A 13,131-nucleotide genomic window follows, 5' to 3' on the forward strand; every position below is an offset into this window, starting at 1 on the left:
TGGAAGCTGCGAGGATGTGACAAGGACGAGTGCCAGTGGGAGAAAAATGCAGGGGGTTGGGGGGCTGAGGGCATGAACTGACTGCTGGAAAAGTGATGATGACACATATTGATGGGACCAGTTTACTTACTAAATATTGTATTCATTCATCACCATCGTCAGTATGCATTAAGCAGATGCACGGTAGACATGAATGACTTGTTGTCTGGTTCAATGTATTATTATGTACTGTAGTGAGTGCTTTTATACATGTATGTATGTGTGTGTGTGTGTGTGTGTGTGTCTGCCCACGGCAATGCCCTAGAATGGACTGTGTTGAATATAAATCAGGTGACTGAACAGGCAGGGGGTTTCTTCACAGACAAGCCCTCAAGATTGTGTAATGCCTACTCCTACATCACTGGTTTGCATGTACACACAACCCACTAGGCGAGCAGCACAACAGGCACTGTATTTACCAGCCAACCCTCCAATGAACCACACTGACTCACTGGACTCTCTTTGGAGCAAACACTATCATTACTGAAAGGAAGGACGACTCTTTTGTGGCTTTTTGTCCCTTTTGACATTTTTCATTCATTCCTAAATTTGGATTTAATTCTGCTTATGCAGAGGTATATGGGTGACCCCAAGAGAAAAGGTGGGGACGTGCTAACCATGTGGATCCCGACACCCAGCATGACTCGCACTCAGCGAATGGTTCTATACGGGACCTGCGTTGTGGCGTTGTTGAATTCTGTAGGTCTCTTGGTGCTCCTGGTCCAGCAGAACCAACAGAACATCATTTTGGAGCAAACAGGGGCCAGACTGGTAGAGGTGGAGCAGAGCTCAGTGGTGGAGTTTCTCCAGGAGGTGCCTAGAGAACGAGCAGGGATGCAGAGGAACTCTGAGAAGCCACAGTATCAGTACTCCAGGAATAAGAGGAGTGATGCGCAAGAGCTCGATCGGCTGGAGGAAAAGGAGTTGGAGAAAGAGGTTCACCAGGAGAAAGATCTGGAGCTCCATCAGCAGGAGGTCAGTCAGGAAGTTGGAGAAGAGGAAAAGACGAAGCATAATCGGAAGCGCAAGCAGCATCATAAGCATCATTACCGCAAGGAGTACGTGCAGGATGACATGATGACAATGCTGACTTACTCCATGGTGCCGGTACGATGGCATACACCTTATTTTAATAACACCTACGTATGACCCCTGTAATAAATGATGCATTTTCTTACTTGAATTCAATCATTTTTACAGATTAAATTGTTGATCGACATTTGTAACAGCACCCAGGGTGTCTGCATAGCTGGTACAGTCTGACATAAGCTACTGTATTCACTTTTCACCTTCCAAATGTCACATCATATGTCGTAATACATTAAACTGTCTTTTGCAGGGCCCCCAGGACCCCCCGGTGAGTGGAATTTTTGTGTAAAACTGGTTACATGGTGAAGTACCTGGATGCTTTGAGTTCATCTTTATGTGACACTGTAGGTCTTCCAGGTGTGGATGGTGTGCCCGGTATTAATGGTACAGATGGCATCCCTGGGATTGATGGGATTCCTGGTGCTGATGGCAAACGAGGAAAGAGAGGTTAGGAAGAGTGCAAACAAATCATTGAACCAAATTAACACCAGGAATCATTCTACTGAGCCACTCAAACACAGAAATGTAAATAGTCAGTTTTCTGATCAGCCTATGTTACATTACCATTACATCTTCTATCAAACCTCATACAGAACTCCATATGTTATACCTTTGGTGGCAATTTCCAGCTGTCGCAATACTTTTATGAATAATCATAAATGTGTTGAATGGTTGAGCACAGTCTTGGGTCCACAGGACTTCAAGGTGAAAAGGGAGAACCAGGAGAAAAAGGAGACCGTGGAGAGCCTGGACCCCCTGGAGAGAACGGCCAAGCTTCCAATGATGTCATCATCGAGGGTAAGTGGTGATGCCACAATCCTGCGCTGTGATGTCATACATCATCAGGTTTCTTTGTACAGGTCCTCCTGGACCTCCTGGACCTCCTGGGCCCATGGGGCCACCTGGACCCCCTGGACCCCTGAGAACAAGACACCACAGAGCCCACCTACAGGCAGCTCAGACAATGGGTAAGGGGATATTGATGGCTTAGAAAACTTAATATATATCATGTTTAGATGTATTACATTGCCAAGTAGCAATTAAGACAATTAAAACAGAATAAATCTCTCTTCCAGAACAACTATATTCCATTCCAAATGATGAGACATCATTTGCAAAGGGTGCAAGTAAAGCCCATGAGAAGGCAACTAAGGCCAACGGTGTGTTTAAAGACAGCATACAAAATCGGAACTTTGTGGGATGAAAATTGTACTTTTTTGTAATTCCCATCAGAGTGCCTAATAAAGTCACTGATCAACCCCAGAAATGTGACAAAGATGGAGAACACATTTGGCACATGGATGAAAGACACGGCTTTGCTCAACGATGAAAGCATATGGGTTGCAGAACACTTTTCGGGTATGTTGGACACACTTTGAACACGATGCTTTCAGTTTGAGGAGGAATTAAATCTTTTTGATCGCAGGTCGTGTGTTGAAGGAATATCAAAATGTCGCTTCTTTCCAATACAACAACAGTGACACAGTGAATGTTAGAAAGTTCTATCAAGGCTGTGGTCACACGGTGCACAATGGCTCCTTCTACTATCAAATTGCTGGCACATCTAGCATTGCCAGGTAAGATACTTAGACAGAGACTAATTACAGTTTCTTCTCAACTATTTACATGCAATGAAAACAGGCTCCCCTTTTTTTCAAAATATTCCCACAATTCTCTTTGGTTGTATTTTGTGACAGATTTGACTTTCACTCCAAGAAGCTTCACACACTCACTATAGACAATGCTCTGTACCACAACCTGGCCTATCTGCTGCACAACTCTAAGACATACTTCAAATTGGCGGCGGATGAGAATGGCCTGTGGCTGATCTTTGCCTCCAGTGTGGATGAGAGCATTGTGGTGGCCCAGCTGGACCAGAAGACCTTCTCCATCACCTCCCACATCAACACCACCTATCCCCGCACCAAGGCCGGAAACGCCTTCATTGCCTGCGGGGTTCTGTACGTTACAGACACCAAGGACACAAGGGTCACTTTTGCTTATGATTTACTAAAGGGCAAACCGGTTAATGTAACCTTTGACCTGAGGCCTCCAGGCGGAGTGCTGGCTATGCTCTCCTACAGTCCCAAGGATAGACATCTGTACGTGTGGGATAACAGTTATGTGAAGCTCTATGTGGTCCACTTCATCTCTGATGAGTGATGACCTGCAGGTCAGAGAAAGGCTGATAACCAAACTCCCAATCTTTACCAAATGAGGTTATAGAGTAAGTAGTTCGTAGAAATGATGTGATTTCAATCAGCTTATAAACAATAGTGTAAAAAGTACAGTGCTGTATTCCCAATGTACAATGCATATTACAACTGTTTTCCTATCATTTATATAAAACTTTGTAAAATGTAGGTGTTAAACTATTTGCATGATTTTACTCTATATTCTGTATATATGTATGCTTTTGTTTTTGTGATTGACCATTACCATATTTCCTCAAAGAGTGCCCTCCGATCTAACACCTGCCTTGTCTCATTTATTGGCAAACAAGAGTACCTCCTCAAATATTTACCTCCATTTTACCCCCAGACAGAAAAAGTTCTGTTGCTAACCAAAACAATGGCACTTAGTCTTTTGAATGCATTTAGCCCACATTAACCCTGTAAATTTAGGATTACTATATTTATGAATGTTTTTGTACAAAATCAACTCCTAATGCCCGGTCCCCTTTGCAGTTGAGTAAATCAACAGCCAAGGCCAGCAACTATTTGAGCAAATACTGTACTGTATTTCTAGTGAAAGAAGCAAGCAACAAATAACAGTACCAAATCACCCCAATGAAATAAAAATAATTTATTCACTTTACAAAGGTAAATCTCCAACCATGACCTGTTCTTTCTTTCTGGCACTGGTACTCTTGCAAGCACCTGCCCGTGATACTAGTTTTGTGTTGCTGTGCATGCACACACACTGATACACACACATATACACACACCAGACACCAGTAGGGCCACTGGTAAAACACGTACAATACACATAGTGGGCGGAAAGAGGGGAGAGAAACACAAATTTGTTTAATAAATACCTTACACACACACCTAACAAAAGTTACAACTAATTCAGCTGGTATGATACAAACCAAAAATAAAGAAATGCTTTCATGTTTGTACAAGCTGCTGTGATATTTCATATATTATATATATATATATAGAATTTATATATTAAAACTATTTTAAACATTTGACTACTAGGCCAAATAAAGCCAGACATTCATTCGTATTTAACAGATTCTTCTTATAACCTATTTATTTGAAATAAAACCTTTAGCGTCTTCATGGTTAGAGTTCAAATATGTATTCTTTATGGATGAAACGGTTAAAAACAACTAGCAAGGTAACATACACTTACACACAAGACTGTGTTGCACATCTCCCAGTCAAGTAAAACCCCTTACATTCCTAACATAAAAGGCATTAAGTTAAATAGCTTTACAAAGGAATGGTCAACCAAACAGACACAAACAACACATAAATAATTTAAATAAAATTCAACTGTTAAAAAACTAGGACAAAAATAAAGATGATCAAGATAATCTTGTGCAAAACTAGAAGTGAAAATTTTGTGTTTCCATTGTGGGGAGGGAGGGGGGCATTAATGTTGGGACCAGACAGATGGAAACACTGAAATCACAGTCACGAGAGCAAAACACATCTTCCCAAACAGGAATGTTCTAGCAGTGAGGCTGCCACACAAACAGGCATTTGAGAGCAGACACAGGAGCACACGCACACGCACACATACACACCCACACACACAAGGCCAAACCAAGACAGGTCAGTGTGTGTTACCGGGGTAGTCCGAGATAGAAGGGACTGGGCGGGGTGGGAGGGGGTTGTCACTATATCAGCAATGCACTCTTCCATAAGGACTGAGAAAAGCCAGGCATAAAGGAGGAGTTAAAAAAAAAGAATGAAATCAAAGCAAATGTCCAACGACTTGATTCACACTTGGATACCACTGACTTAATAACAAACCGCAGTGCTGGTTACAGTAGATGCTAAGAGAGTTCAGCTGTGGGCACAAAATGACGACAGTTACACACTTTTAAAAGTTTTGCCAGAGCACTTCTACAGAGCACTATCAACAGACCTGTGATTGCACTGCGTAACGAGAACAGGACATGCATAGCTTCCCTATGGACACGCTCTAAGAGTAGAGATTCTTCAATAAAATGACAATAAATCTAGCTTTAAAATCAAGTATGTTACCTTTTGCTTTCATCCTTTGGGAAAACCAATATTTGCAGCTCCGTTTGTCACTGTAGATCAACAGTAAACTTATGAACACTGAAAGATGCCAAAAGTAAAGAAATCGTTCAACAGGCTCTTTCCTCATCTGTTACACTGTTAATGCCTTGCAAGTGTTACATAAGCTTTCGTGAATCTCCCCTCCCCATTTCCTCTTTGGACACTCAAAGGTGAACGCGGGAATTACAGGATGTCAACCAAGCTGCTGGGGATGTTGTAGCGGTCAGGGAGTACCCTCATCTTCAAGGTTCCATCTGCACCGCAGGTAAAGATGCGGTTACCGGGCCGGGTTTCCACCTGCATGACTCCAGCGCCGATGTTGCGGAAGATGGACTGTTTTGCGTGCTCACTGCCAAAGGAGTGCATGAGACCATGGCCAGCTAGTTTCCATACCTGGAGAAAGATGAGAGTACAGTCAGTATATCTGAAAGTCAGACTTCACAGTGGCACCTCGGCATTAGTGGCAGTACGATGGACTGTCACATAAAAAAAAACATCTCAACAATAATAGTATCTCTTTTATTATTACTACATCTTCTGTCATCATGGACTCAATGTCATTGATTTGCACTGCAGGTAGCAGTAGTGTCCATAAAGCTAGGGGTGTGGTTACTGTCAAAAAACACCTGTTTTCTGCAAGCTAATGCAGCTAATGTATTGAAAGATTACCCCCTACTCCCATCTTTTAGCTACTAAAATATTCAAATCCATTTTCAACATGATGTTGTATAAAGCAGTAATGTGTTGATTAATTGAAACCAAATTGACCAAGTTGACCAAATTGAGCAGAGAGTGACCAATGGTGGCCACAGCCAAATTAGTTCATTCCCCAGTCACTTTACCATTATTTCATTGGTAAGCAACATATGCAACTACAGCAGTGATTTCCATGATTTTTTTTTTTCTTGTTCTCTATTTTGTTCCAAATTCACCGCCCAGAATGTAAGTGAAGTCCAGTCTTATTCACACTCTAACATATCAGTTGAATTATACAGGTCATATGTCAAAGTCAACATTGGAAAATGGTTTAAAAATGTCTTAACATATAGAATGCGTCACCTTCATGTTGCCCTCTGCAGAGCCAGTGACAAAGAAATCCTCAAAGGCATCCAGTGCAAGCGCCTTGATGGCGGAGTCATGAGCTTGGAAAGTGTGGAGCAGCTGTCTCTGGCGGATGTCAAACACACACACAAAGCCTTTTCTGCCTCCAGTGATCAGCAGCTGCTGTTTAGGAGCATACTGCAGCACAGTGGCCCCGTTCTCATGGCATGGGAAAGCTGAAGGGAGAGACAAGACCAATCTAAAATTAATAGAGCATAACTTGATATATGAGGAAAACATATTGAGCATTTGGAAATTCCTACCGTGCACCATGGTATTGCTGGGTGAAATCAGAGTGTCCCACAAACACACGTTTCTGTGGAAAAACAATATCAGTTTTATCAATCTGTACTAAAAATATAAAGAGCAGTTCTAGTCAAACAAGAACTTGAGGTAGACCTGTTATCATTTGACTGTCCGGCTGTGGCGATGAGACTTGAGGATGTGATGAAAGCAAAATCTCCACAGGTCTTCGTGTGGCACTGCCAACTCTACCATAATAACACACACACACACACACACACACACACACACACACACACACACACACACACACACACACACAATAGATCTGGTGAATGTCTTTTTTTTTGCCTCCAGTGACATGCATGTTGGTGTTGGTGAAATGCAATGAGGTAGTTGAGGGATGACCTCACCAGATAGGGTTTGGGGTTGGAGGATGTCTGGTTGACTTGCCACAGACTGAGGAATCCCTCACCGTCAGCGACTCCACACTAGAAGACACAGAACAACTTAATCTATAGACAAAACAAAGAGGATGAAAAACGTGTGTGCATGCATGTGTGTGCATACCTTATTGCCCTGGGAGTTGAAATAGAGTCGGGTGACTCGAGCATTGCCTGCTTGTCTGAAGCAGATGAGCTGCTGAGGTCTGTTCCATTCGAACATTCTCACACTGCCATCCTGGGCCCCTGTCATGTCTTACATACAAGCACAGTCACATTTGTAGACACATGCCAAGTTGACTGCAATCTTGTGATGCCTGGCTGTGCATTGGCTTGAAACAAGTAGCTGTTTTCAAGATTGTAATGTACTGTATAATGTATACATCATTATTTTCATTTACTTATAATTTAGATACTTTGGTGGCAAGTTATTGCGTTCCCAGCTCAAAGTATCCATAGTATAGTTACCATGTTGCATGTGTGAGGTTTACAGTACATGATAAATGGGCTTCACTTAAAATACTGTAAAACTTAGTAGAATACCGTACAAACCTACACCAAGGTCAACTGGAGAAAAAAAAAACATTGTGGAGTGGCGTTTTTGTGATTGCACTACCTTTAAAGTAGTCAAAACACCTTCAATAGTGGTGTTATAAATACCATCAAAGGGAAGTACATTCACACATTGATGACAGTATCAGGAGCAATGTGAGGTTCAATATTTGTAAGGATACTTCAAGACGGTTGTAGGGAACCAGGAACACTCCACCACCCGAGCCAAGCACTGGGTCGCACTAGTGAATGAGGCTCATGCAGCCTGCAGCCCAGCGCAACACCTCCTTTCGGCTAATTCCCCATATAGATTAACATTTGTCACTACTGATTGAAAAGACACAATAACACTTGATGGGGCCATTTTTTTTTCCAGGCAGAGGCTCACTGCTTCCCTTCAGCATTGCCGGACTGTTAGTTTGTACACAATTCACATGCCAGACTCCGTCACTGCCCCAAGGACTTTATAGTGTTGAATTTTCACAAAATCAACAATCCCCGAAACTTTCCCTCCCATTTTGGGCAATTATCATTTTCGCAAATCGAATTTGTCCGAGTAGTGCTCCAACATGCATGTCAACTGTCTAACCAATCAAATGTGTCCCTACATCGCACACTCAGCAAACATGGCCACTGATGTTGCCTAAGATAGTGGTTCACCAAATCCCTATTAAAATCTGGTGAGAGCACATATAAAAAGAGATACTTACAATACTGATAAATTGGATGTGATGTCATTCTCTTGACATTATTGAGATTCCTCTTCATGATCTGGAAAAGTGAAGACACAGGAAGTATTTTGAGATGTGCATCGAAGACTGTGATAAATCTTGATTTGTGTGTATTATTTACACTGCACACATTTATCAATATGGCTGGGACAGGGAGAACCCTGGCTGTGTGTAAGAATGACGCAAAGCTGCACCTTGGGCAAGCGGCTGTGAGAGTGGGTGCTATCTGTGTTTATGTGCATGCCCATCTGAAAGATGCAAACACGTTACCACACTATATCAGCCCTCATAGACTCAGCAGGGCAGCTGTTTAGGCGGCATGGCTAAGTTTTGCACAACAAAGATAATAAATTAAAAATACTACATTTTCTGAAAATATGCCATGATCGTAGACAGGGTGAGGAAAGGCATTTAGCAGCGCTAATGAAATGATCTGCAGTTGTTATCATCTTTGTTAGGTAAAAACACATTCCTGCTGCTTCAAAATGGGGTCTCTTGCTTCCACAAGTAAGCTTAGTTTCCCCCCTGGTGGCGTTGATGCTGAACTGCACATATAAACCTTTCAGATGACTTGTGTGTGATGGTGTAAACACCGTGTCCCAACAAAAAGGTTCCTATTTTTTGACATGTATGTGTAGCTAAATTGCCTGTAGATGTGAATGAGGTTGGTTTTACTGTATTTCTGTAAAGCAGCGGTTGGCAACCTACTATAAAAAGAGCCATTTTGCCTACCATACCTGATGCTTTCAAAAATGTGAATGGACAGCCTTTTTTCCTTTAGCTGACTTGCTAATGCTGCTCGATTTAACTCTCAGGACATATGTGGATGCTGGTTCGAGGCCAGCGTGTGCAGGGCTGGACTATAGGGAGGACCACTGTTACGCGTGTGTAGGCCTACTTTCTAAGAAATTACTACATTTCACAAAATGTTCAGTGCTTGTTTCTTTTTTGGCATTAATGATTATGTTACCACAGTGGAAAACAGATGTCTCGCGAGTAGCTCAATGCACACAGGCAGGCACAAACTAGCTTCGCCTCACTTTTCCTTGCTCATCCAATCGCTAGTCAGAACTGAAACCAGGATGCATTGACAGACTTATTGAATTTGTGCATTTTCCCCACTTGGGTGTTAAATAAAATATTCAAGCCTCAGCAAGGAGGTTGAAGAGCAGATCCTGAGAAGCGAGTTGCCAACCCCTGCTCTACAATGTGTCTGATCAGTACTCATTTAGGCTAGTCTAGTGTTATGCCACAACCAGACCACACAAGGTAAGAGATATACAGTAGAAAGGATGGATATTTTAGTGGGTGTGTGTTTGTGAGTCTGTACCACGCTGGCTCCCATGCTCGTCTGCCCACTGCCAAGCCATGGCATCGATGCAGAGACGGGCATCTGGGGTGGTGCAAACGGGACAGAGCTGGCCTGGGCAATGTTGGTGTGAGATGATCGGTAGTCAATGTCATCAGAGCTAGAAAGCAAAGCACAAGTCTGACTATTTTGACATTGAAATAAAATATTTTTACACAAATAAATATCCATCAGACCTGCGTGATTCTTTATCAAAATCCTCTCCTATCCAGGTGTAGGGCTGCACAGCCACTAGCGTAGACACATCCACCTCCTGGACATCATGGGTGGAGGCCAGCACTATTTCATTAGAGTTAGCCTGGGAAAAGAGCGTGAGAAAGCTAGGAAGGGAAGGGTAAGGGTTTCCTGCCATTTTAAAGAAAAAAGTATAAATATATAATAACAAATAAGTATATGAAGATGGTTGAATTTATACACGGCCACCTTTTTGTGTGATTTCTACTTGCCCCCCATTTTGAAACGTCTTACAGTTTCAAAATCAAAATCGGTATATTGCATGTAATCGTCAACCAAACATAACCTATCTACGTATATGTCCCCCATCTTACCTTGTTGATTGCAAATGCCATGATTATGTCAGACTCCTTGTGAATGATTTTTGCTTTTCCTCCTGGATAACCCAGATCTGCCTCCACCTGGATAAGTGAAAAAAGCAGATAGAGAATGTTTTAGTAGTGGTCATTTTGAAGCCTGAGTTATCAGAAACGTTGTTTATTAGGAACATTAGTTAATTAGGAAGTACGATGGACAACCAACCTTTTACTATAACTCAATTGTATGTGAAAAGTAGTATGGAGAAGAACCACATTCCCAGAGAAAATGCAATGAAAGAAAAATCTGTAGTGGGTGCACATTTAAGTCAGAAGTGGTTTGGTTTCCTCGGAGAAACCCTTCAAAAGTAGCATACAGTCCTGACAGTGAGCATGCAAGTAAAAGTATTATTAATATTTTATAAGTAAACTTATTTTGTGTACCACAAGATTTGAGGGTTTTGATGCTTTTGCCTTCAAAAAAGTGAGAAAAAAGGACATCCATCTTTAATTGGTAGGGACTGGATGAGACGTTAATTCAGAGGAAAGCAAACACATCCCAGAAATGTGATAGATTAGCCTTGAGTACTTGTTATGCTTCTATAACCGCAGGAGCAGCCCCTGTGAAACCAAGCTGGAGATGAGACTAGATTAATCTCATCAAAATTGTATTCAATAAATGTGTAAAAGCATAATAATATAGCTGCTCCCTCAAGCTTGGCTATGCAGGGACTGCCCCAACCAATCAGGGACAGGATACTAGGTGATACTACCTTATTCAGACTGCTAGCTCCAGCTATGCAGATTGGGCTTACATGGTCCATATGGTTCTCTACAGACTACACAACACACATGGAGGCACAGAACACACCAACAACACAGTACAACACAAAACACATGCACGCAGGACAGAAAAATAAAACATGGGATGAAAAAAAGAAAATCAAAAGGCTGACTTTTGATGCATATAATATACTCTGAATTCTGTGGTGAAGGCACAGACATGCGGGGGGGGGATGTCCGTTTTGAATGGGCATGAAATCATGAAAATTATCACAGAATTACACTACTAGGCAGCAGACACCAACCAATTTACCGGCAGGCCAATTATGGCACATCACAGACTAATCAATATCAGTCAATATGTTACTGATATATTAGATTTTTGCTGTGTGGAGATTCTGTCGCTCTGTTCCTGCATGTCTCTCTGTGCTGCTTCCAGCCAGATTCCTATTTTTCAGCCCCCAATGTCGGTATCGCCCCCCCAAAATCCCATATCGGTTGGGTTCTACGGATCAGTTCAAGACAGCACACCAGTGAACTATCCTGTACTGGATTAAAGGTGTCTGAAAAAGTCAAAGCAATGATACTGACAAGAATAATAGCAACAGATAAATGCTCAGTGGGTACTTCTCAGTGTAAGTGTAACAATGAAGGGATATGGCGGATGTGTGGGCCCCACAAACAAGACATTTATTTGGACATCCTATCAGCTTTTATCTCCAGATGTCTGGCAGTATTCACAATGGGTAAACTACATATGCTGTCAAAGGAATAAGTAAAACTAAGAAAAAAAGATTCTGAATTAGCATATTTGAATTTCTACGTGCTTTGAAGATCATCTTTAAAAACATACTTCCCATGAAAATTAACTTTTACATTTGAGCCAATCTAGTGAGCACATTAGGGGATGTGAGCAAGGAAGGAATAATTAAAAATTATGGTCTATATTGCCATTAACAAATAATAAAACAATGTCTGATTTTAGCATAGGCCCTAATATAAAATAAGAAAAAAGACAAAATGTAGGACGCAAGCAGCTCACCTCGCTCTGCTTTCTTTTCTTGGTGAATATATAACGAATTAAAGTCTCCTGGAGAACTTCCTGTTTTACCAGAAAATGCCACAGGCGTCGGGCTGGAAAAGACTGGTGATTCTTTGTCCTGAGAAAAATTCAAGTAATTAAATGTTAGGTAGTTCATAAATTCGTTGATATTTGCAATAGAGGCAATAGATGCAACTCCACAATAGAAGAGAGTATAGCTGGTGTTAAAAATGTTAAGTAGTTCATGGTGTTATATTCCTAGAAAAATGTACAGAGATAGACGGCCTTTGAAAAACGGCAGCAATTGAAAGAGTTAATGAACTAATGATTCTACTTGTTGGTAGAATTGTCTTACAAAAGGAGTAAAACACAATCATAGTCCCTGCTGAAGTAAAAGGACATCTAAATTGTTTGCTGATGCTGCAGTAATAAGATGGTTTCACAGCCATGCTTATGGCCTGCCCCAGCGTCAGTGTGTGTCAATGTGATTGATGAAAGTCTTACTTGAAGGGAGTGTTGTCCGGCTCCAACATGGCCTTGTGTCGCAATATGGCAGGACCACCTCCTGCACTGAGGTCAGTAGGGTAAGTGTTAATGTAGTTGGGAGGTGGGCCGTCAAATTTATTCATTGGCTCCAGTAAAAGCTGTTCCCAGTTTTCCAGGGTCTTCAACACAGCATTGGTGAGAGGTGAAGTGACTGGCAAGTCTGTAACACACACAGTCGACAAATGTGATGCTGAAATTGTGTATTTAACATACACAAGAAAAAAAATCAGTATGTCATGCAGGAACATAAACTTTGTTGCGTCTGTACCTGCAGAATCGAGGCCAGTGATAGGCAGAAAATTCTTAATGCAGTTGTGAACAAGTTTCACCATGACCAGGCGGATAAGAGCCCAGCTGGGGCGACAAACAGAAAACATTCAGGATTGTTAATTCAATTCAATTCA

The 13,131-nt window shown here is 41.7% G+C and overlaps 2 protein-coding genes across 6 annotated transcripts in view; one reads left to right on the forward strand and one right to left on the reverse strand.

The window, feature by feature from the left end:
• The first annotated feature begins 384 nt into the window (after positions 1–384).
• Positions 385–4,253, forward strand: gldn (gliomedin). Of its 2 annotated transcripts, none has more exons than XM_058088374.1 (10): positions 385–1,146; positions 1,240–1,291; positions 1,379–1,396; positions 1,477–1,575; positions 1,825–1,926; positions 1,989–2,096; positions 2,205–2,288; positions 2,362–2,487; positions 2,555–2,705; positions 2,826–4,253. In XM_058088374.1, exons 1-10 carry the CDS (start codon positions 607–609, stop codon positions 3,289–3,291), a joined length of 1,746 nt encoding a protein of 581 aa, XP_057944357.1. In that variant the 5' UTR covers positions 385–606; the 3' UTR covers positions 3,292–4,253. The 2 variants fall into 2 exon arrangements, with proteins under 2 accessions (XP_057944357.1, XP_057944358.1); XM_058088375.1 differs by having other exon boundaries at positions 1,486–1,575.
• The window catches only part of dmxl2 (Dmx-like 2), a 32,820-nt gene continuing 23,607 nt past the window's right edge, over positions 3,919–13,131 (reverse strand). For 3 of the 4 annotated variants that reach the window (XM_058088369.1, XM_058088373.1, XM_058088372.1), the window contains 14 exons: positions 12,996–13,081; positions 12,686–12,887; positions 12,182–12,299; positions 11,130–11,195; positions 10,375–10,461; positions 10,003–10,124; positions 9,788–9,926; positions 8,437–8,497; positions 7,302–7,429; positions 7,145–7,222; positions 6,888–6,979; positions 6,752–6,804; positions 6,447–6,664; positions 3,919–5,780 (listed from right to left, as the gene is read on the reverse strand). In XM_058088369.1, coding sequence (XP_057944352.1) covers positions 5,571–5,780; positions 6,447–6,664; positions 6,752–6,804; positions 6,888–6,979; positions 7,145–7,222; positions 7,302–7,429; positions 8,437–8,497; positions 9,788–9,926; positions 10,003–10,124; positions 10,375–10,461; positions 11,130–11,195; positions 12,182–12,299; positions 12,686–12,887; positions 12,996–13,081 — 1,660 coding nt within the window. In that variant the 3' untranslated portion in view covers positions 3,919–5,570. The remainder of the gene's footprint in view (positions 5,781–6,446; positions 6,665–6,751; positions 6,805–6,887; positions 6,980–7,144; positions 7,223–7,301; positions 7,430–8,436; positions 8,498–9,787; positions 9,927–10,002; positions 10,125–10,374; positions 10,462–11,129; positions 11,196–12,181; positions 12,300–12,685; positions 12,888–12,995; positions 13,082–13,131) is intronic. The other variant, XM_058088371.1, reaches the window with a different exon arrangement.

This window comes from Doryrhamphus excisus, chromosome 12 (assembly GCF_030265055.1).
Source record: "Doryrhamphus excisus isolate RoL2022-K1 chromosome 12, RoL_Dexc_1.0, whole genome shotgun sequence".
Taxonomy (NCBI): Eukaryota; Metazoa; Chordata; class Actinopteri; order Syngnathiformes; family Syngnathidae; genus Doryrhamphus; species Doryrhamphus excisus.